This window comes from Choloepus didactylus, chromosome 10 (assembly GCF_015220235.1).
Source record: "Choloepus didactylus isolate mChoDid1 chromosome 10, mChoDid1.pri, whole genome shotgun sequence".
Lineage (NCBI taxonomy): Eukaryota > Metazoa > Chordata > Mammalia > Pilosa > Megalonychidae > Choloepus > Choloepus didactylus.
The window spans coordinates 81,455,564-81,477,515 of record NC_051316.1 but is presented as its reverse complement, the minus strand read 5'-3'; the positions used below and the strand labels follow the sequence as shown (position 1 = coordinate 81,477,515).

Here is a 21,952-nt window from a genome sequence, read left to right as displayed (position 1 = left end):
AATAACATTAAGAAAACTTTTACAAAATGAGAAACATTCGCTTTCTCTCTCTAATGTGCTCATTGGAAGTTTCTAGACATGCTAAAAAATTAAATGAATTCTTTCAATCTAAATAAACTATGACTTGCACCAGCTGAGTAAAATGGCTCATTGTCAAGGGTATAATGAACAAATCTGAATGCAGGTACAAGGCAAATGTGACCACAGACTGAGAGAGCCTGACTTCCCAGAGTTTTTCCTCATAAGTCATCATCCAGACCTGATCCAACATGAAGCAGCCTAATGAACTGTGGCCAGACTCAGAGACAGGATCTTTAGATTATATAGGATTCTGCCAAATTTTGTGGTCAAGTCCAATATTATTCCACACTTGAAGGACAGTTCATAAACATCTATGATAAGTATGGTGTTCAAATAAATCCAATCCTGAATTCCAAAAAGATTAAATCAAATAGAAACTTTTTTGGTTTTTTACAGCATAGTATCCATCCAAAAGACTCCAAGCCTACAAACTATACAACCAGAAAAAATGATGTTTTTGCTAATTAAAAAAAAAGCAAACGTAACTTTTTCAAGAGTCTTCCAAAATGAAACTGCCTTATTTTTACAAAGGAAGCAAGTCATTAAAAACAATTTCCTACAAGAGCTAAAGAAGAAGAAAAAAAGATGACCATATTATTTTCTAGCTTGGAGAAACATCTCTTGCAATAACCATAACACAGTACAGAGAAGAAGCTTAAAAAAGGCAAACATTATGCACGGAACTAATTTTCTATTTACATGTAAAGACAAGCCATGTAATAAAAATATAAACACATGCATGGGAATGATTTTTGCAACCTCAGAATAGTGATTATTTCTAGAAATAGGGGTGGTGACGTTAGCTGTAAATATGACATTTTATTTCTTATAAAATATACATAGAGGGAGCTCTGAAGCAAAATGGCGAAGTGTTAACATTTGTTTAAATCTAAGTGGGGCATAATAATGTCATTTTAATCTCTGCATATTTGAATTATTTCACAATTAAAAAAAATTTAAAGATCCATGTGGCAAAAAAAAAGAGTAAAATGAACTTAATTATCTACTACTTAACCAAAGAATACTCCTCTTGTTTCCTTTTAAATCATCATACTGTTTCCTAAAATTTCTAGAGCACATGGAAACCAAGAGAGACTCCATCATGCATTTCCCCTCTGAAAGTCAATGCAACTTTCCCAGACCACAGAAGAGGCAGCAGATGTTACCTTGGTGATGGTGAGCACGATGTCAGTGGATGTTACCAGAGGGTGGGGATTTCCCAACAGCCTGTAGCCAATCACCTGGGGAAGCACCATGCTGATGGGCTGACCCAGCATGACAGCTTCTGCTTCGATGCCACCCACACCTGCAGAGAATTGTATGGCCAGAACAATGCTTTCATTATGCCTCACTATATCCCCTAGGCACAAATTCCATGTCATTAACAGGTAATAAGCCCAGCTACAATTTTTTCCTAGTACAGAGTTGAGTCGTGTTTCTATAAAGAGGAGTTACCTTTTCTCTATTTCCCTCTGCAGAATTTTTAACAAGTGCTTCTCAAAGTGTGTTCCCCCCAAACTCCTGAATCAGGATCCCCTCAGTGTCATACCAAATGGAGAGTGGAGTTCAGGAGTTTTCAAGTTTAACAAACACCTCGGGTGAATCTCATTTATTCTGCACTTCCCTAACCCCTTATTCCAGTTCTTTCAAAACATAATTACAAGTACCTTCTAGGTGTGAGGCACTTTTCTGGGCACTGGAAATACAGCAGCAAACAATGCAGACAAAAATACCTCTCCGATTTTCATGGTTGTGAATATTTATGTCACTGAGATGTAACAGCATCAAAGTCAGTTAAGGTGCATTTCCTAGGACAACTACATGGAACAGAAACCTGGAAGGACACTCACCCCAACCAAGAATGCCCAGTCCATCGATCATGGTCGTGTGCGAATCCGTGCCCACTAGGCTGTCAGGATAATAATATCCATCCTGATCAAATACCACTCTGGCCAAGTACTCCAGATTCACCTGGTGGATGATTCCCGAGCCAGGGGGAATAATCCGCATGTTGCGAAAAGCCTGGGAACCCCACTAGGATTGAGCAACGGAAAGAACACTATGAATGCCTGATACGCTTCTATTCAGCCCACCCCCTAGGCACCTCTCCCTCCCACCCCACGCTCTTAAAGAACCAACCAATGGAACCAAACTGTGCATACCTTTAAAAATTCAAATCGTTCTCTATTTCTTTCAAACTCCAGGTCTTGATTCTTCTGTAAACTGTCTGCCCTGTCAGAGAGAAATACTAAATGTATAAATTCTAAGGCTAAATGTGTTACTGGTCAACTTTATTGGTGATGAACAAACAAAATGGCAATTGCATCTGCAGGCTTGCTGGGTGGTACTATGCAGTTCGTCCATGACTATCACAACGTGGGATGGGAGAGGTAATTAGTGAAAGTAAAAGGAATAATTATTTGGTTCAAGTGATTCCTACAATGCCTTTAAACATCATGGGCAGAAGACATTTGAATTCAAGTTAAAATGAATCTAATTTGAAGTCTCATTTTAGCAACAGATCAAGGCATTCATGATGACAATAGCAACTTAAAGAACTGTTGTTTCTGAATCCCTTTCTCATCCCTGACCTTGTTGTAACACCTCTGAGCTTAGCCACGTCTGGTCTGGCATTTTAATCTGTTCCTTTTGTGAGTCTGGGAACCAACATGCCACAAGGCACAGTAATTTTCAGAATCACAGTCTCCTACTCTCAGGTCAGGAGTTTCCAAGGAGGATGATGCCACCCAAGAACATTCGTAAACCCCAGGTTATACTTTGGGGTTTACTCAAGGTCATTCGGTCCGACTCTAGCAATAGAGGGCATCAAGAAGCTTTTCCAGGATTTTTATAATCAAACTGCATTATTTTGAGTCAAGGTAGAACAAGTCACAGTCACAACTTTGCAGGTCCAGCACACAGAAGGCACTCATTCATAAATTGCATATCATGGATTCAGGGAACATCGGAAAGGATGGTAAAATTAATAGCTGAGACCCAAGTTCTACTTCATTAGGTAAGACAGTATCTAATGCACCGCAGGTTTCTGAAACACGCAAGCTATTATTGTAATTTGAACTGTAGGTGATGATTACTCTGTATCAGAAATCTTATGTCTGTCTTCAGTGGAAGTAAGAGACAACTGAAGTAAAGGTGCCTAAGAAAAGTGTTTCTTCCTCCTTTGAGAGCAGACAGAGCCTGGCTTGGGACCTTCTGGGTGTACAGTTTAATCCAAGCATTAGTTTAAATGGAGACTGTCTCAACTGGAGAAAGTGGCCCTATGATTCCTGACACGGGTGCTTAAGGATTTGTTAAAATGCTTGGCCTGCGAATGTCATCCTTAAGCTGTGTCTGCCCAGCCATGTTTGCAAATAGGGTGCTAGTGCCTGGTTGGCTCCAACACGGGACACTCCCGTTACAGGGATCAGGTGCTTCACCACTTTTCATAAACTCAGAAAACATTCTTTTGAGAGTTCTCACAAATTCACTGGCATTACCGACAACCAGCCATATTATAAATGCTTCATATTTATTTTCTCATTCAGTCTCTGTAACAACCTCATGAGTTAGGTATAACCAACATTCACATCTTACAAATGAGGAAACTGAGACACAGAGAGGTTAAGAAACTTGCTCAGGAACACACAGCTAATAAGCAGTGGAAGTGGAGTTCAAACCCAGGCAGTCTGACTCCAGAATTGGTACTCTTAACTCCTAAGCCACAACGCCTTCCCACAGTAGTTAGAGAAACTGAAGCCGTAATGGGGGTGGTGGCGACAACAACATTGCAGCAAAGTGCAACATTACATCACTGGCTTCAGCTGCTTTACACATACTCATTCATCATCACAACAACCCCTCAGGTACTACTATCATCCCCAATATATGGAGGAGGAAGCCGAGGCCCAGAACGATGAGCGAGAACTTTCCAAGGTCCAACATCTAGTAAACTGCAGAGCTTCACTGCAACCCAGGTCTGACTGTTCCTGGGGCCTTGACCTTAATCACTATTCTCTACCTCCCATCCATTTCCTTACTTTATTAACTATCTACTAAGTCTATCATGTGCCACATACTGGGAAAATGATGGTGCAAAAGCAAAAGCTGCCCATCTGGAGCTCAGATCCCGGTGAGAAATACAAAAGTCACCAGGCAAGTACAAAACAGTGTGAATATCAGCGACATGACTGAGGAAGTACAGAGCACTTTTGGAGCACACCAAAAGGGACACCAACTCTAGCAAGGGGTCAGGAATGTCTTCCAGAAGGAAATGACATCTGTGTAGTCTGAAGGATGAAGGGGAGCCAGCCAGATAAAAATGGGAAGAAAAGGACTAGAAGTACTCTTTATTTACCCTACAAAAAAATATGATTCCATTACCACACTGATTTTTCCTTGATGTCAGTATTCTCTGAGATAAACATCAGCTGCTTTAACAGAATCAATCCCTGAGAGTGCCTTAGAGAAAGGGTCCACAAACCTCAGCCATGGGCCAAATCCAGTCCAATGCCTGTAATATTTAACCCTCTCCTAAGAATTTTTCCATTTTTAAATGGCTTGGGGGGGGGGGGTCAGGGAGGGAAGAATATATGACAGAGACAGTACATCGCTGGTGAATTCCTAAACTGTTGGCCCTTTTCAGAAGAAGTTTGCCACCCCATGCCTTAGAGAATGTGTCTGTGAATATGTGTACGTACTAGAGAAAAGCCAAAAGGATAAATGGAGAAAGAGGAGATGCTGGTAGAGCAGAATTAGGCAGGAAACCAGGGCTGATCAGCAGACCCTGTGGGTGATGTGGACAAGATGCAGCTATCGCTCAGGGTAAGCATCACCACCTGCTTCTCACTAGTACACTGAGGCTCCACCCTCTGGTTCCCGCCTGCATCTCAGGCCCAGATGTGTATTTCCAGTGTAGGTCTGGCATCTGCATCTGGAGTCTCTCGGGCATCACAAACACCACCGATCAGACCCTAATGCATTACCTTCCTTCCTAAACCACCTCCTCGTCCCTGACTGTCCACATATCACCTAATAGCCTCCTCTCGCACACTTAGCACCTACAGCTATCAAAGTATCTATTCCAGGAATAGCTTCCTATCTGGTTTCTCTGTTGGTCCATTCAAACTACCATGTGTACTGTCACCAGAATCAGTTTTCCTAAAATACACATCATCATGCCCCAACTTGAATCTGCCAATGGCTTTCCAATTTCAAAATAAAGTACGAATTTCTTGCCTTAAAAAACCAAGTCCTTTAGTCTACTTCAGTCTACTGTTACAACCTTCCTTTCTAGTCCTGTCCGATCCTCCGGTCCAGATTCTCAATGTCAGCCCCACTGTGGCTCCTGCAGCCCCTTAAATACCCCACTTTACTCATGCCTTTGCACACTTCTCTCCATCCAGAAAGCCTTTTCCAGCTCTTCACTCTTTAGAAGACATCCTTCAAATCAAGGACCCAGATCAAACGACACTGGTCATAGAACTCTTCTGATTCCCTGAGTCAGAATAACATGTTCCCTTCTCTGGCGTGTCCACACGTGCCAACTGTATTAAAGTTATGTGTTCACTAGTCGCTCTCCTTTTCTAAACAGCCTGTTTCTTGGTCTGTTAAATCGGTTAATTAAAAAAAAAAAAAAAAAAAAAAAGGAAGGTGCCACTGATTATCATTTCCACTAGACCAGTGAGATTCTTAGCGATATGTGGCTCTTATCCATAGTGCCCATCTCTTCTTTTGCTATATTTTGAGCACTTCTGGACTCCTAGACATTATCCCTTGTCCTCTTTCCTCCAGCACCAGGGAGAAAGACAGAGCTTCTCACAGCAGAAGCAGGATTAGAAGGGGAAGGCTTACCCCAGAGAATGCCGGGAACATCAGCTTAATAAAAACAACATATTCACAGGACAAGTGGAAGTCAGAAACATTTAGGCTGTTTTAGGATATGGTAATTTCAGGTAAAAATCATGAAAACAAAACATCTATTGTGCAAAGCTTGGCTCAATTAGCTTCATCTAGTTATTGGAATGAGTAAACATAACTAGAATTCAGATTTTTCTACCGCTCAGAACTTTCATAAATTAGCCCAATCTAGTGAACTTTTAAGTTCTCTAAATGTGAATGGCCTCACAGACTAAAGAGGAAATTTCTCCTTAGTTACATACTTTGAATTCAGATATGGACAAAGTTCAGTTTCTAAGAATTACATTCAACGATGCTCCAGAAATTCACAAACAAATATTTACAGATCATGAAATCTGGTCAGAAATTGTTAGGATATCCTTGTTGGGACCAAAAAAAAAAAAAAAAAAAAAAAAAAGTTATTTCTGAGATAACTTTATAAAGCATTAATTGAGGAAATTCACCATCCCACCACTTTGGGTCCAGTTTTTGTAGCTCATTTCTGGAAACAGAGCTGGAAATAAGCCCAATGCACACAGTTCCATGAGGGTTGAGACACATCACATCATACTTCTTAGAAAAAGAGGATACGGGAATTCAGATTGCAAAACCCAAACTCAAGAAATAAAAACAAAACACTACCAATGAAAACACTTCTAATATAAACGCTCTCTCTAACTATTAAAGACAAACAAACAAACAAACAAAAAAGTGTTTGCTAGATTTGGATAATAATCTGGATTAAAGTTCACCCCAGACTTTTCTGTTTTTCATAATAATGTTCTCTGTACTCCAGTATAAGGGGAAAAGTTACATAAAAAATTGAAATCAGAGATGATGGAAGACAAGGTCTGAAGGAAAAAAACATCACAGTGGACTTGGTAATGACACTGATTCATTAACTGCCTAATAGCCAAGAGCTCTTTGAATTTTAAGTCAATCGACCATAGCCATTAAAACATTAACATTCTGTATCCAGCAGTACTTTCACCTTGCATGTCAGTGAAATGAAGGTAAGCCCATTAACACCAATGAGTTCCCAAAAAGAAGCTGGCAAGGATTTTGTGAGGCTACTTTTATAACTTCTGAAGTGGGGCTTTAGGAAATATCCTTATCCTCGAATAGGATAACATTTTGGGGGTATGTTTTTAACTCTTCCCTTTGAAACCAAAACATTAAATTGAGCTTATGTGACTGAAGGTTAAAAAAAAAAAAGGATAGGTTGCCTAAGGATGGGTTTAGAATCCAAAGGGAAGAGAAGAGCTGGCAAGAATCCAACCTGTTTGTCCCAAGAATACAGTCAATTCAGGACAGAGAGCAGATTTCGCTTTCTTCCAAATTTATTTGGTTTGGGTATTGGCAATTTTAAGAATGACCAGTTTCTACATTTCTTTTGAGACTATATGGAACCCACTTAAATCCTCAAGGAAACAAAGTCTTGTGGCTTTTGTTTGGAGTGGCTTATTTAATTTTCTTAAATGGCTTTTTATCATAAAAATAATAGCTTATTGTAAAAGTAAATACCAGTTACAATCCCAGAGATAATCCCTTAACAGTTTGGCACATGTCTTTACAATTTTTTCATCTCTGCATAACTTTTCATCTAGCTCAGATCACCCTAAACGTGCAATTTAATATCTAGCTCATTAAGCTACAATATTAGCATATTCCAAGTTCTTAGACACTTTATAAATATAACTATTAACCTAAGAATTTATTTAAGGATGTACCATATTTTAATAAGTCATTCTCCTTTATTGGATATTTTGAATACTTCTAGCTTTTCCCTGTTATAAATAATACTTTCATGAACATTATCAGCCCTTAAACTTTTCCTGAATTTCAGATATTTATTATGGATATTCTTAGAAGTAGAAATCCCAGGTCAGAAGGTGTGGAAATTTCTAAGGTGCTTAATATATATTGTTTTCATCATTTCTAATTTACAGTGCTATGAGCAGTGTATTTAAGTGTCTCCTCATGACACCTTTATAATTAATAATAATATTTATTTTCTAACCTTAACTATATGGATAAGGGAAAACAGTATAGCAAAGATTAAATTTATTTTTTTATTACTTGTAAGACTGAAAAGGCTTTATATATTGTTTACCATTTGCATTTCCTTTTATTGTGAAAGGTTCATTTTCCTTTGCTGATTTATCTGTTGGGTCTTCCTATTTTTCTAAATGGATCATACACTCTCTTTGTACTAAGGACAGCATAACCCTTATATTTGTTGCAAATATTTTTCTAATTATTACCTCTTAACTTTGAAGTCATTAAATCTATAGATTTTTCACTTTTTGTTTCACTCACTGCTTTAAATTTCAAATGTTCTTTCCCATTAAGACATCTGATTCACACATATATATACTTATATTTTCTTGTTAATTTTTCTATGACTTACTTCTTTTAGCATTAATGTTTGATTTATATGAACTGCTCCCTCCATCAAATAACTGATTTTCCCAACTTGTATGAGGAATAGAGTTATTTCTTTGTAATATCCAATAATACATTTTAATACTCAAGCCTTTTGGGTGCCAGGGGTTGAGGTTGAGGGGATAAAAAAAAAAAAAAAAAAAGGGAAACTCAACCATCCTCAGAGATACAATTATCTCCCATGTAAAAGTACTATAGTCATCTTAATTTAGCTATCAAGATTCTCATTTTGCTCAAGGGTAATTTCAAGGTTGTCTCGTTTTATACACTAGGTGACTACTGTGTGCTTAACTCTTGCATTCAGGGAGCTGAGAGTCTAGTTACCCTTCAAGGATTATTGGCCTGTTATAGACACCAAGTCTTCTAACATACTATAGAACAGGGAGCTTGATGTAGGCTGGAGAGTAAGAGATGCTGTGATGGGTAAGTTCATGTGCCAACCTGGCCAGGTTATGGTCCAGTTGTTTGGTCAAACAAGCACTTGCCTGACTGTTACTGTGAGGACATTCTGTGGACTTAAATCATCAGTCAGTTGATTGCATCTATGGCTGATGATATCTACAATCAATTGAGGAGATGGGCTTCAACAGTGAGAGAAGTTTCATCCAATCAGCTGAAGCCTTTAAAAGGAGAAGTGATGATTTCAGTCATCAGAAGAGAAAATTTCTGTCTCTACTTCAGCCAGCCAGTTTCTTCTGGGGAATTCACAGAAAACCTTCATTGGAGTTCCCAGCTTGCAGCCTGCCCTATGGAATTTGGACTTGTGCATCCCCTCAGTCATGTGAGCAAATTCCTATAAAAATCTCTTATTTATATATACGTATCTCCTATTGGTTCTGTTTCTCTAGAGAACCCTAACTAATACAGATGCCTAATGAGAGAATTTAAATTGGCCTTAAGGTATAATAGACACGATTTTGGCAGGAAGAAAGGATATCCCACGCAAAACAAGGAACAAGGGAAAAGAAGGGGACAGGCATTATGGAAACCCACATGGAGAGGCTGACATAGCCAGATATGAAGCAATCATTTGGGATCCACAATGAAATAAGTGGGGGAAAAAAACAAACTTTTTAAAAGTCAAGCACACACTTGCATTCATAAGCTCTCATAGCAGAACTTCATGCATGTACTTTTCAATTAGACTTTTAAGCTGCATTTAGACAAACCTTACTCCAACCCAAGAAATAAAGCTTTTTAAAAATTCACCACCCAAAATGTCTTCACTGGAAAAAATCTATAGTAAGTTTAGTTCTGCTGAATATACCTTTTACAGATTTTACTCTTTTATTTAACTATATACACATATAAAAAAGACTTGTAAGCCAAGATTTTTGCACAAAGCAGAAAACCCAGGTATTTATTTTCATCTCTCACCTTCTACTGAAATCAACCTGGATGGAATGATCAATTACAAGATCAACAGGACAGACAGGGTTTATTTTCTCTGGATCACCTCCTAACTTTTTCACAGCATCACGCATTGCAGCAAAGTCAACCACAGCTGGCACACCCCTAAGAAAAGAAAGAAAATTAAGGAGAAAGTAAATCTTTTGACACATATGATGACTTTTTTCAGCTTTTTCTCTACTGGTAATTGTGGCAATATGACTATCTCATTAGACAAGCTAACAATGGGTGGCTTAGAAAAGTGAACGTTTTAAATCATATTTCCTTGAGCAGAAGTCACATAGGTGGTAAGTACCGTTACGAGTGGCATCTTTATATGAAATTTTATCACTGTATTAAATTTAACAATGACTATGGTCTGAATGAACCTATGAGAAAGCTGGCACTTCAAAACTCCGGAAGTTTTACTGACGTGACTACTTCCCATTCATATGGTGGGTTGACAAAAACCTGGAGAAGAAATATAGGTCACATCTTCAACTTCAGACCAAATTTAAAAAGGAATAGATGGAATTCAGAAAAGCAGGCTGTGAACCAAATTTATGTTAAGTGAATCCTTAAAGTATAAAATTTGGATGATCTTTCTGTAGAAAAATGAAATTTGGTCTCTAGCAGGAATGAAACAACATCATTTAAACATGGAAAGGCAGTATCTCAGAACTGAGGCAGTGATGGGGAGAAGGATTCTTGGGAATAGCAGAATATGAGCAGAGACTTAACAGTAAGAGGTCAGACCACAAACAGTATATATTTCTCCTCAGCAGACAGCGCATCAGTGTTCCAAGGATACCTCTTGATGCTCGGTTTCATACATGACAGGATGTGGAGGAGAAAACATTCCATCCAGGGTAGTTCCACTCCATGCTATTTCATTCACCTTTCCCTTGGATTCTCAGGACTAGGATCTCAAGGCCAAGGACAAGGGCCCTTGCTATTGGAAAAGGCTATGAGACCATAAATTCCAATTGGCCTGAGACAATTCCGGTTTACTCCTGCTGCCCCAGGGTAATAGCCTCCTTTCACTTTCAAAAGTATCCAGATATTGTTTGATAAATTATACAATTAATCAGGTTTAAAAAAAAAAAGCTTTCTTTAAAGAGACTCTGTGAAAAGGGAGGCAGAGGAGAGTAAGGTGACATTAGGCTCACGTAAAGTCCTGCAGGATGACACGGGCAGGCTTAAATGGTACTTCTATGTTCTTATGCTGCATGACATTCCAATTCAGGATGTTCTCAACGTCATTTTTCTTCACCAAAAACTCATCACAGCTCCGAATGGCTGCCTCCAAGAGAACTCTGATAGAAAATGGTAAGCATCCTAGGAGTAAAGGAGAAAGCATAAAACAGACAAAATCCACTGGAAACCTTATTATATAAGGTGGCTTTCTTTAAAGCCAATCTCTATATAAACTTGGTAGAGGCTACTCTTCCAACAGAGAAAGAAGGCAAAATTTAAAGTGATCAATATTTTAAAATATATGGCTACTGAATGGGTTTAAGAGACATTCAATAGTAGAAAATATACAGAGCCTAGGTAAAAATAAAATATTCCAGTTTATTCTTTCTTATTAAATGGCTGCCTTGCATCAGATTTTAAAAGCAGAAAATGTCCCTAAAGTTGTCATGCTTTACCATGAAAAATGTCAGCCTAGATTTTTACTGTATTTTATGTTAGCAAATATAAACACCCTCCCACCCATCCATACACACACACACACACAGGTATGCTCAAGAAATGAAAAAATAACCCCTTTACAATTATTATAATTAAGACCAAGGTGTGGGCATGTATATCTTTCAAAGGAAACAGAACCCTAAACACAGTGTAGTATGGCCTGTGGTAGCAGATGGGTGGGCTTTTCAGGATAAAACAATGGTACCCCATAAGAAAAACTATTTTGTATTTATTTATAAAATAAAAGTTCCATCATAATATGTGAAAATTATTCACCATTATTATTGGGAAAAGAAAAAGTGCAAAGGTAGAAAAAGAAGAGGAGTTGGAGCCAAAAGATTTGTGTTCTTATCCTCTTCTATTACTCATAAACATGTTATCTGAACATGTCACTGACCCTCCCTAGGCCTCAGCTTCCTCAAGATTTCTTACATTTTATAAACAAAATCCACAGGGATGCAACATATGTATAAATAATATGATATACATGTACAAACACACTACATACTATAAAGTATTATATAAATGTTACATGCATATAATCATTATTATCTACTTAAAAGTGAGTGACGTAAGCAAGGTATGTGTGTGAAAGTTTGTGTGTTTGCATCCTTAATCCAAGAATATTTAATTGTTCTTTGGCATAGCTCAAAAGCCAAGTCTCTTGGCTTCTTAAGCCTGTGTTCAGTTTTCAAATAAAAAATGCTGCTTTTCTGCTCCCTCTTCCAACTCTCCTAGAAGCTAATTAATTACATAGCTTAATTACTATGCAAATAAGATTCCAGTTGCTGCCTGAGGGAATTATGTAATAGAAATATGCACCTACCATATCTTGGGTCTCCTAATTTATTCAAATTGAAGAATTTCTTTCCTGGTTGTACAGGATCCAGCGGCTCAGCAATGTATGTGAATGGGTTGCTCATGATTACCAATGGACATGTGACCCTGAAAAGGAAAGAGAAAATTTACTTTCTTCCTTTACAGTTGGACCTCATTTACACTGACGAGCATTTGCCTTCTTTAACGAAGAGGGTGCACAGTCACTCAAAAAGATCACTCGTTATCTTTTCAAAGGAGGGGGAGGGTGAGACATACGTGAACACAAGAATGATATTCTTTGCAAGAGAGGCCTCGGTGAAGCTATTGTATAAGCTCGTGTTCTCGCCTTTCAACAGAAAACCTTTTGTTTCTGTAACTTCCCAATATTCTTTCACTGATAAGATGTAGGAAGAAAAGAAATGAAGGATGTGTCTCATGATACATCCTGAATACCTGAAAAGAACTCTGAGCTAGACTCATGTCTTGCTTGGCGAGAAGCAAGAAATCCATAGCAGGTGATATTATACAATTGTATACAATTTTAACTTTGGAAGTGGGATTGGAGAGCAGCTATTTTCTGGCCCCACTCTGTGAGTTTCCTGTTGTTACAGTCTGTGGCAGTTTTAATAAACTTGTACACCTTAGAGTCTTCCCAGTTCGTTTCTGCTTTTGGTGGCAACAGTGTGTTGACAGAGGGCATCTTTAAAGAACACCGTGGTGGAATAAAGGCCCAAACTCCTCGGATATGTTTGGAGGGGACTCTGTACCCCAGCTCTGGGGAAGATGTCTCACGTATCCTTCGACAGAGTACACGTGGAGCATAAAGGAGGAGACCATTCCTGGCCTTCACCAAACAGATAAAGAGCAATTTCTAATTAACTATCCAACTTAGAGCAAAACATGCTTTCGAGGATAGGGGTCAAAAGGCTTGCTTTCTAGTTCTACTTTGTGGGCAAAAATCCTTAATTCAATCCATTCCCCAATTTTCTTAATTTTAAGATAAGAATAGTAATATTTGCCTGCTTAATCCCAGGGTTTTTATGAGTAAATAATATTTAAATATTCAACATATTTATGGAATGACATATGGAATGATCAATACGATCAATGACCTAAAATGAAAAAAAGCACTGTACACAGTAAACTACTGTTTGTGGGGGGTAAAAAGTTACAAGACTGCCTTATCTCTATCCACATGTCCCTCTCTTCATTAAGGACAAAAGGGATAGATAACAGTTTGTTCCAGGGAGACAGAGGCCTAGAATTCAGGAATGGGAGGAAACATTTTCATTGTATTCTTTAGCATGGTTTGCATTTTTAACCGTCCACATACAACTTAAAAAAATAAAACTAGTTAAAACTTAAAAAGAAATGGATACTTGTACATCTACTCTGTCTGAAGTCCAGTTCTAGGTAGTTTTGGGGAGAAGCAGCCCCTGCCTTCCTGGAGTTCACAATGCAGAAGTGACAGGACAAGCAGACATGGGTCAGTGGCTCAACCGAGTGCAGAGACCAGCAAAGCTGTCTGCCAAGCACCTCTTTCTTAGGAACAGCTTCTCTCTTCTGGTCCCAGGAGCTGCCATCTGGTGTGAGAAAGAGAAGGTATCCTGACCCAACCTGAGCCAAATTCCTTCTCTAGGAATTTTGGAACTAAAACTACCCAAATGCCTCTGTGGCTACAGAATGGCGTCTACACAAATGAAGCAGGCTAGGCAGGAACCAGGCAGCCTGGGGAGTACGTGTCACCTCAGGGGCAGCAGCCATTTGGCTCCAGCAAGGGCTGCAAACAGGGATTGCCCTTCCTGTTGACAGATCATCCAATCCTTCAAGTAAGGATGGTAATCTAATTTTTATAGGACCTCTCTTGATTTATAAATGTTGGCAACTAATTTAATTTTCTAAACTACTGGGTGGGTCTGCAGCATGAAGGCCAAACCCAACATGGCCGTGGGCTCTATTTGGCCAGTAGGCCACCCTGTGACCAGTTTTCTAAGAGCAAATGGCAGATGTGTCTGACCAGCAGGGAGTAGCTGGGTAACCAGCGGGAGGAAATCCAGTTAGGAAACTGCCGAGATGATAGAGATGAGAAGGAACCACATGGTAACTGATGGCAGTGTTGAAATGAAAAAGAAGGGGTGGATGGATTAAAAGCGGAAAAGGCAAACTTTAGAAAAAATGGCTGCTGACTGAATGGGGAATAATGAAGGAGGAGAAGAAATAAAACTTCATTCCAGGCATAGATTATTGGAAGAATGTTAGGACTGCTTTGGGAAGGAAGACTGTGGATTATGTTTTTGAGGTGAGAGTGTATACAAGGCAAGAGATTTGTTATTAATTCCCACTAAACTGGGAGCAAATCAGAATGCATCTGTTAAGGAGGAAAAACTTAGAAGTACCCTGATTAGTAAGAAACATGCTACCTTGTCTGCAGAAGCAGCAGCTCACAAATCTGTGGGCTCAGAAAATGAGACAATAATTCCATTGACTGGAATTCTGAAGAGGGTGCAAATTTAAAAATGCAATAATGTCACTCTCCCTTTCCTTTATGACCAATGCCACTGCCCCAGACTTAACTTTTCCATCTGAACAGTAGCAACTGCAACAGTAAAACTGCTGTTTTGTCTGCCTGGAAAATGGATCAACAGAACTGTTGTCTACAGAACTGTTGTTTCAGAATCTCTGCAGTGAGGGAAGGGGATGGGCATCCTTGTAGAGCTGGGCAGGATGGGTCATTCTCATCTTCAGAGGACCTTAAGTCTATGAATCATCTCTGTCTCTACTGTCATCCTAAAGGAATCAGGTGACCCAAGTTTGCCAAAATATTATTTTTAAGCGAATTGCTAAGATACACCCGTGTTTGCCATCATGTATAGAGACCAAATGAGTCGATTTATTTCCCTGACGCTTACAAATGCCTTGGGCATACTATGGAAGCCTAACATGGTTCCTGCTATTCCCACCACCCTAAAAAGCCAGCTGCTATTTCAGGATGGATATGATACACAATATGGCTCTTACAGAAAATGGCTTAAGAAAAGCACTCCACCATCTGCTTCCCTTTTTCCTTAGAAACCAGACAATTGTTTAGTTTCATTATACTAATGGAGAAAATTCTAATGCATAAATTAGGGGAGGAGATGAGCCAGTTACTACTTACTTTTTAAGTACCAGCATGTGCCAAATGCTTCATGCCATCTTCTCTAATCTTAGCGCTATCCCCATAAATAAAGCATATCAACATTCCTGTTTTACAGCTGAGGAAACTGCAGCTCAGGGGGATAGAAAAACTTGCCCAAGGACACACATCTAGTAGAAGGCAGAGCTAGGTTCTGAATCCCAGTTCTTTTCATCACCCCACATCACCCCTCAAGGTACAAAGACTGCCTCCTGCTCTGAAAGTGATCCTGGGGAGGTCACAACCAACCCCAAGAGGGGAGGGAGCCAGAAGAGGCTCATAAGCCTGGAAATCCTTCTGCTAGAGACTTAGTTCTGAATGTTGGAGCTGGCTCTACTTCTTTCCAGGGGTCACCCATGCATGGTTAGATGTACCTTTCCCAACCTTTAGCAAACCACAGGTCAGCCATAGCAGCCATGTTTTGGCAACCAAAAAACAGTTTTGCTCAGAGTTTTGGGAAACAGCCCCTACATTACTTGGAGGGCTTTGGAAATTACAGACACTGCAAGGGTTCTTTCTCATATCTCCTCACAAGAGTCCTCATTGGTTTAGTAACCCCAAAAGAAGATTCAAACACCCAGTTCCAAGGAGGGTTGAGGGGAAAGATGTTCAGCTCAGGAACCAGTCCAGAACCAGAGGAGAATCTAAGAATCACAAATGCTTCCTAGGCCTGACACACTCTGGCCGAAATGCCACCCCATCTCCAAATCTTGAGTATTACCACTGGCCCTGCAGACCCCAAAACTACCTCAGTAGTCTCATTTAGGAAGTCCAACAACCAGCCAGGCCGATCCCGCTAGCTTCTCACATCCACATAAAGCACAGATCTTTGTTTCAATTCTTTTCTTTTCTTATCTCCTAATCCTCCACCCCCACCTCTGTGTTCTGGCCTTTTTTCTGTTTTATCTAATGTTTATTCAATAGTAATGAAAGAGAGATGAACAGAGAGAGTAAATGTAGACTTTTTGGACGGGGGTGGATTGTTAGGGTAGTTTTTATCTTTTTTGGAAGAAGGAAGAGTTGGCATAGACAGAAATTTGTTAGGGTTGCTGCCTTCTTTGCTCTACAGAATATGATACTGCAGGGAGGCAGAGGGAAAAAAGAGGAAAAAAATAAAAAAGGGAAATGATGGCTTTTAAGCAGTGAGGTTGGGACAACCACCCAGAACTTGACTTTCCTTCCTGGATGCCTGCTTCCAGAATGCTTAGGACTGCTGAACCTTTGCCCCGGCCAGAGTCAAGAAGCCATGAATAGTTCTTGGGCAGGAAATCAAAAAGGGGGACACCTGCACTGTATCTGAAACCCTTCTCTACACTTAGCTCACATTCTACAAGTCCAGATGATTATTCTGATAGAGAAACAGTGTCTTTCAAAGTTAACCAGTTCCAAAGTCATCCCATCCTGAAACACCAGCTGGGTGATCCCCACAGGTACATCTGGGCATGGGCCTGGGGGAGGGAGTGTCTGAACACCAGATTTTTAAAGTAAATCATTAAAAAATACTGAATATTAAGGAGAGGCAGATGGATCTGAGGTAAGACATTTAACAAATGAGCTATGCTCCTGGTGAAAAGGTTGGAAGGGAGCTCAGAGTTGAGATTCCTCCCCAACCACATACACCCTTGCTGCATTTGAACTTTGGCCTCAATTTAGGACAAGTGCCGCTATTTTGGTGGGGCATCTTCCCTTGTACCTGGGTGGCATTAACCCATCACCACTACCTCCCTTAGGGATCTTTAACCTTAGTGGTTATTTGGCAGTGAGAACAAATCAGAGAATGTTGTGCTTTGTGTAAGAACCTTAGAAACCATGTAGGATTCCCCTGCTGAGGAAATACAGGCCCTGAAAAGAAAGTGATACATGACATTATAAGGTTCAACTAGATAATGTGTGAAAACTCCTGGAAAATTAGAATTTTGGAAAACTGAATTTATCTAGAATTATTTATCAATGTCTCAGTATCTGAAAGTTTAAAATGTGTTTTGTCTACCAACTTGTTGCATGTGCACAGCTAATCCAAGAGGCTCGATTTTTCAGCAAGTAGAAAAAGAGAAATGTCTTTGTGGATCACACTACGAGATGAAACATTCCATTCTACTTGCCACAGTAAATGACCAACATGATTTTGAAACCAAAGTCATTTAAACAACACTGATAACATTTTTAGGTTCTGGTATCATAATCCGTGTTGTCATGCAGAGCTTGGAATTCCTTGGCTAAACAGAGACTTGTCAGTGTAGAACCTGGGAAAAAAATATGGCTGTTATTCCCGCCAATGAAATGCAAATTTCCCAAAAGAAAAAAAAAATGTTTAAAATTCTTCTTAGGTAGAGTTGAAAGAATGACTACTTAGGCACTTCTGTGAATTTAGTTCTATAATCATTTACTGAGCCTTCCATCTGGTTCAGAATCCAGAAAACTGACTTAGAGCTAAACTTTGGTTATTTATGTCTTGACAATCTGCCCTGGGTGACCAAGTTATTCAAAGAGAAGCAGAGGAGTAAGAATAAATCAATTTTATAGATTTACATATCAAATATACAATTCTTTTCTCAGGTTCCACATGAGAAATTTGTGCATTTTAAGTGTGGCAAGTGAAATAAGAGGTTGCAGAATAACGTATATTGGGATCCAATTTAAGTTAAAAAACTTCAAGACTATTAGCATATAGTCATTCATACACACACACCCTTTTATATGTAAATGTGTACAAAAAGATATAGAATAAAGTTAACACGGATTATCAATAAGTAGAAGAATAAGTTGTGTGGCGGGCTTTAACTTCTTATGTTATATACCTCTGCATTATCCAGCTCCAATAAGCATGCATCCATTTACCACTTACTTTTTTAAAAACTAGAGCAGTCATTTTAAATTTGTACATAAGTACCTACAGAGGATATTTCCTATGTGAAGGAATAGCATTTCTATAGAATGAGAACTTGGTAGACATCTTCAGCAATGTCCTTTGAAAGGAATATAGAACAGTTCATAAGTTCTTGGGGCTATAAAATGCAGTTTTCTTTAATGTCTTAGGAGGATTTACATGAAAGTAAATTTGTTCTTCAGAAGAACTGAGAATGTTCTCATGTTAACTGTAGTGTTGAATGCATAACTATGTGATGATACCAACAGCCATTGATTGTACACTTAGGGTGGACCATATAGTATGTGAATATAACTGCTAAAAAAAGAATAATAGGGGAGGGGTATGGGATGTTTTGGGTTTTCTTTTTTCTTTTTATTGCTTTTTTTGGAGTAATGAAAATGTTCTAAAATTGACAGTGGTGATGAATACACAATCATATGATGATACTGTGAGCCACTGATTGAATCCTTTGGATGGATTATATGGTGTGTGACTATCTCAATAAAATTGCATTTTAAAAAAAGTAAATTTGTGACTATTACTTTAGATAAACCCACCTTGCTACCCCAAAATATGTTCTTCATTATCTACCAGTGGAGTGAAATGGTTCTGCAGAGAATCCCCAAATGATTCATGTTTAGCTTTAGATGGACCAGCTCATACTGTATACAGTGAAACAAACCAGTCCAAGCTGGAACTGCTCCCCCTCACCGCTCCCCACTCCCACCTCCAGCTTCTTTTCCTTTCTCTCCAATCCCAGGAGGATACCAACTTGTGGCTGAACCACACCTTCCTGGGTGATAATAACTTTAAAAATAATTACACTAAGAAATACATGCTTACTGTAAAAAAAAAACTCAGAAAATACAGGTGAACCAAAAAAAAGAAAGTAAAAGTCCCTTGTAATATCATGGTTTGGAGATTCATTTAACATGGCTTTTAAATGCATTTGGATTTTTCCAAAAAATGGATTCGACTTCATGTTATTTTATAAATTGCCCTTTTCATTCAGTGGAGACCACAAACATCTTTACGGGTCAATCAAGGTGTTTTACATCACTTTTAACTACAGCATAAAAATTTATCACACAGGTATATAACAATTTACTTAATCAAATCCTTATTATTAAAATAGCTGGGTTGTTTCCAAGTATTCCTATTCGAATAAGGCTGCGACCATTGTACACACATCTTTGAATAGTCCTTAATCATCTCCTCAAAATAAATTCCTAACTTTGAGTTCCTAGAAGCAGAAGAGCTGGGCGAAAGGATTTCCAGATCTCCATTTTGTTACACATCACCAGGTTGCTCTGGTAAAGGCTACACCAAATGTATGACCCTTCTCTGCAGCACCGAAGGGAAGTGCCCAAACCAGGCAACATAATTCTTCTTTACCTTTTGCCAAGTTAAGAAAAACAATATTGGCATTTCTTTGATAGATAGTGAAGTTGAAAATTTTTCCATCCGTTAGACAACCGTATTTCTTCTTTTGTAAACTGCCTGTCTACAAGACAGGCCAAACTGAATGACACCAGCATGGCCTCTGGTGACCAAATGTTCTCATCTCCAAGGGGACTTGACTGAGCTATTAATGTGAATTAGACTGAGCCCTGTTACCCTGGAGAAGCTGCAACTGCCCTTGGCCCCAATATGGTATTGAGACTTGCAGTCTGCGAGACTTCCCTTTACGCGAATGACAGGCAGCCCTAAATTCTGTTGTATAATTTGACCCCATGCTTGAATGCATCATTAGCCCAGTAGGTTACAGCAGAGCATGAGGCGGATTAGCTTGAATCATGGGCAAGATCTCCATTTGGGCCAGTGAGCCTTGCTATTCATAACCCCAGACTGAACCTCTAAGCCCAGGCAGCAACCCCACAAACGGATTTCATGAGGATACTAGGCAGAGCATATGAACAGTATACTGCTAAGTCATCACTCGTGCTAGAAAACTATCTAAGGCCATATGTCCGGCTGACAGTGAATGACTCAACATTAGCCTGGGTACCCAAGAGGGATGGCTCAGGATGAGGCTTATCTGTCACAGCCAGATTTGCAGAGATATTTGAATAGTAGACTTTGTTTAGCTAAATACCAATGATAAGATAAAATGATTCCCCTCTTGGGTTCTCCTTCCAGGAGTACATAAATCTTTGACTTACCTGCTTCTGCTGTCAGTGTTGAATCTTCTTAGGTTGCCTTATGACACACAGAGGCATAGGTACTAATGGACTCTACAACCAACCACAGGATATCCACACACCAACAGAAGTGAGCAGAAGAGGAGAGTAACCCTATGCAGCAGAACTCCTGTAGGTAATGGGGTGGGGAGGATACAGTTTTTCTGCTTGGGTTTTTTTTGGGGGGGAGGGGGGTGGGGATATCAGTTTCCAGGGGAACTTGTATTTAAAAGAGCTTTCAGGTGATTAGTTGAGAATCACAGCTCTATGGCGTAAAGTACAGACAACACATTACTAAATCATTTATTTATGTTATCTACAGACACACGAGAGGGTTTTTAAAATCTTTGCAAACAAAGAAAGAGGTTTCTCTATTTTCACATGATTTGTCTGCTGCCTCCCTTCCTCTCTTTTCACACCTTCTTAAATAAACTCCTCCTGAGTTTTCTGGGCTTTCATCTCCAAAATCAAAGTAACACCACTGCATTTCTAGGGTTTACTTGAGTTCATCAAAAAGATCAGCTATGCTTTGCTATTTTTCTGTTTTAAGAGAAATTAATTGGTCCCACCACCAAACTGACTCTGGTGTATCTAAACACCATGCTGCTTATAAACAACTTTTTGTCAAAAATGAGATTCCAAGGATGTCTACGTAAAGCACAAACAGACACTGAGGTCAGAACCCATTCAAGCCAGCAGAATCACCATGGCTTGTCAACTTAGCTCTTGCACAAAGTAAAAAGTTAGAAATACTAGCTTTTTTACTTTATTTGATATGTATATATCTAGGAAACTAGACTAACTAAATATTTCTGAATTTTTCCAGAGACTAGCTTGCCTGTTTGATCATCTCAGCTGTTCATAAAACTGACTAAAAGAAAAAAAAGAAAAAAACTCTTAAATGCAATGCTTATAACTAAAATAACTTAGAAGAAGAAGCCATAAAAGCAACTGTCCATTATGGGAGAGTGGGGGAAAAAAAATACAGTGGTAAAGAAGGAACAAACGGTTTTCTAACAATTTTATCAAATCCAACATCACATTTTTCTTGAGGCATACTGGAAGCTACAAAGATGAATAAGACTCTGCTTTCTGTATCGGAAGGCTTTGCCTTCACAAAGTAACTTGCAAAATTCTCTTGTAGCTAAAATTTTATCAATCTGTTTTCACTAGTTCTCCCATCTCACACTGAGACAACTGACAAGATGTTTCACACACACAGCAAAATTTTTAAAAAGCTGTAACAGTTATTTTTAAATGATTCAGTTTCCTTCTGAAATTGAAGTACTCTCCATACTTCAATTTTTCAGTTTGTAGAATAAGGCTGGTCCCATTTAAATGAAAAATTTTAAATTTAGGTGGAAATCCCATTTACGTGAAAACTTCTATGATTTTTCATTCTAT

At 39.0% G+C, this 21,952-nt stretch overlaps 1 protein-coding gene across 2 annotated transcripts in view; it reads right to left on the bottom strand.

Annotated features, from left to right (window-relative positions):
- The window catches only part of ACO1 (aconitase 1), a 66,101-nt gene that overhangs the window by 34,445 nt on the left and 9,704 nt on the right, over window positions 1–21,952 (bottom strand). For both annotated transcript variants that reach the window (XM_037796893.1, XM_037796892.1), the window contains exons 2-7: window positions 12,332–12,450; window positions 10,980–11,148; window positions 9,799–9,936; window positions 2,244–2,313; window positions 1,932–2,115; window positions 1,248–1,387 (exon numbers count right to left, since the gene is read on the bottom strand). In XM_037796893.1, coding sequence (XP_037652821.1) covers window positions 1,248–1,387; window positions 1,932–2,115; window positions 2,244–2,313; window positions 9,799–9,936; window positions 10,980–11,148; window positions 12,332–12,428 — 798 coding nt within the window. In that variant the 5' untranslated portion in view covers window positions 12,429–12,450. The remainder of the gene's footprint in view (window positions 1–1,247; window positions 1,388–1,931; window positions 2,116–2,243; window positions 2,314–9,798; window positions 9,937–10,979; window positions 11,149–12,331; window positions 12,451–21,952) is intronic.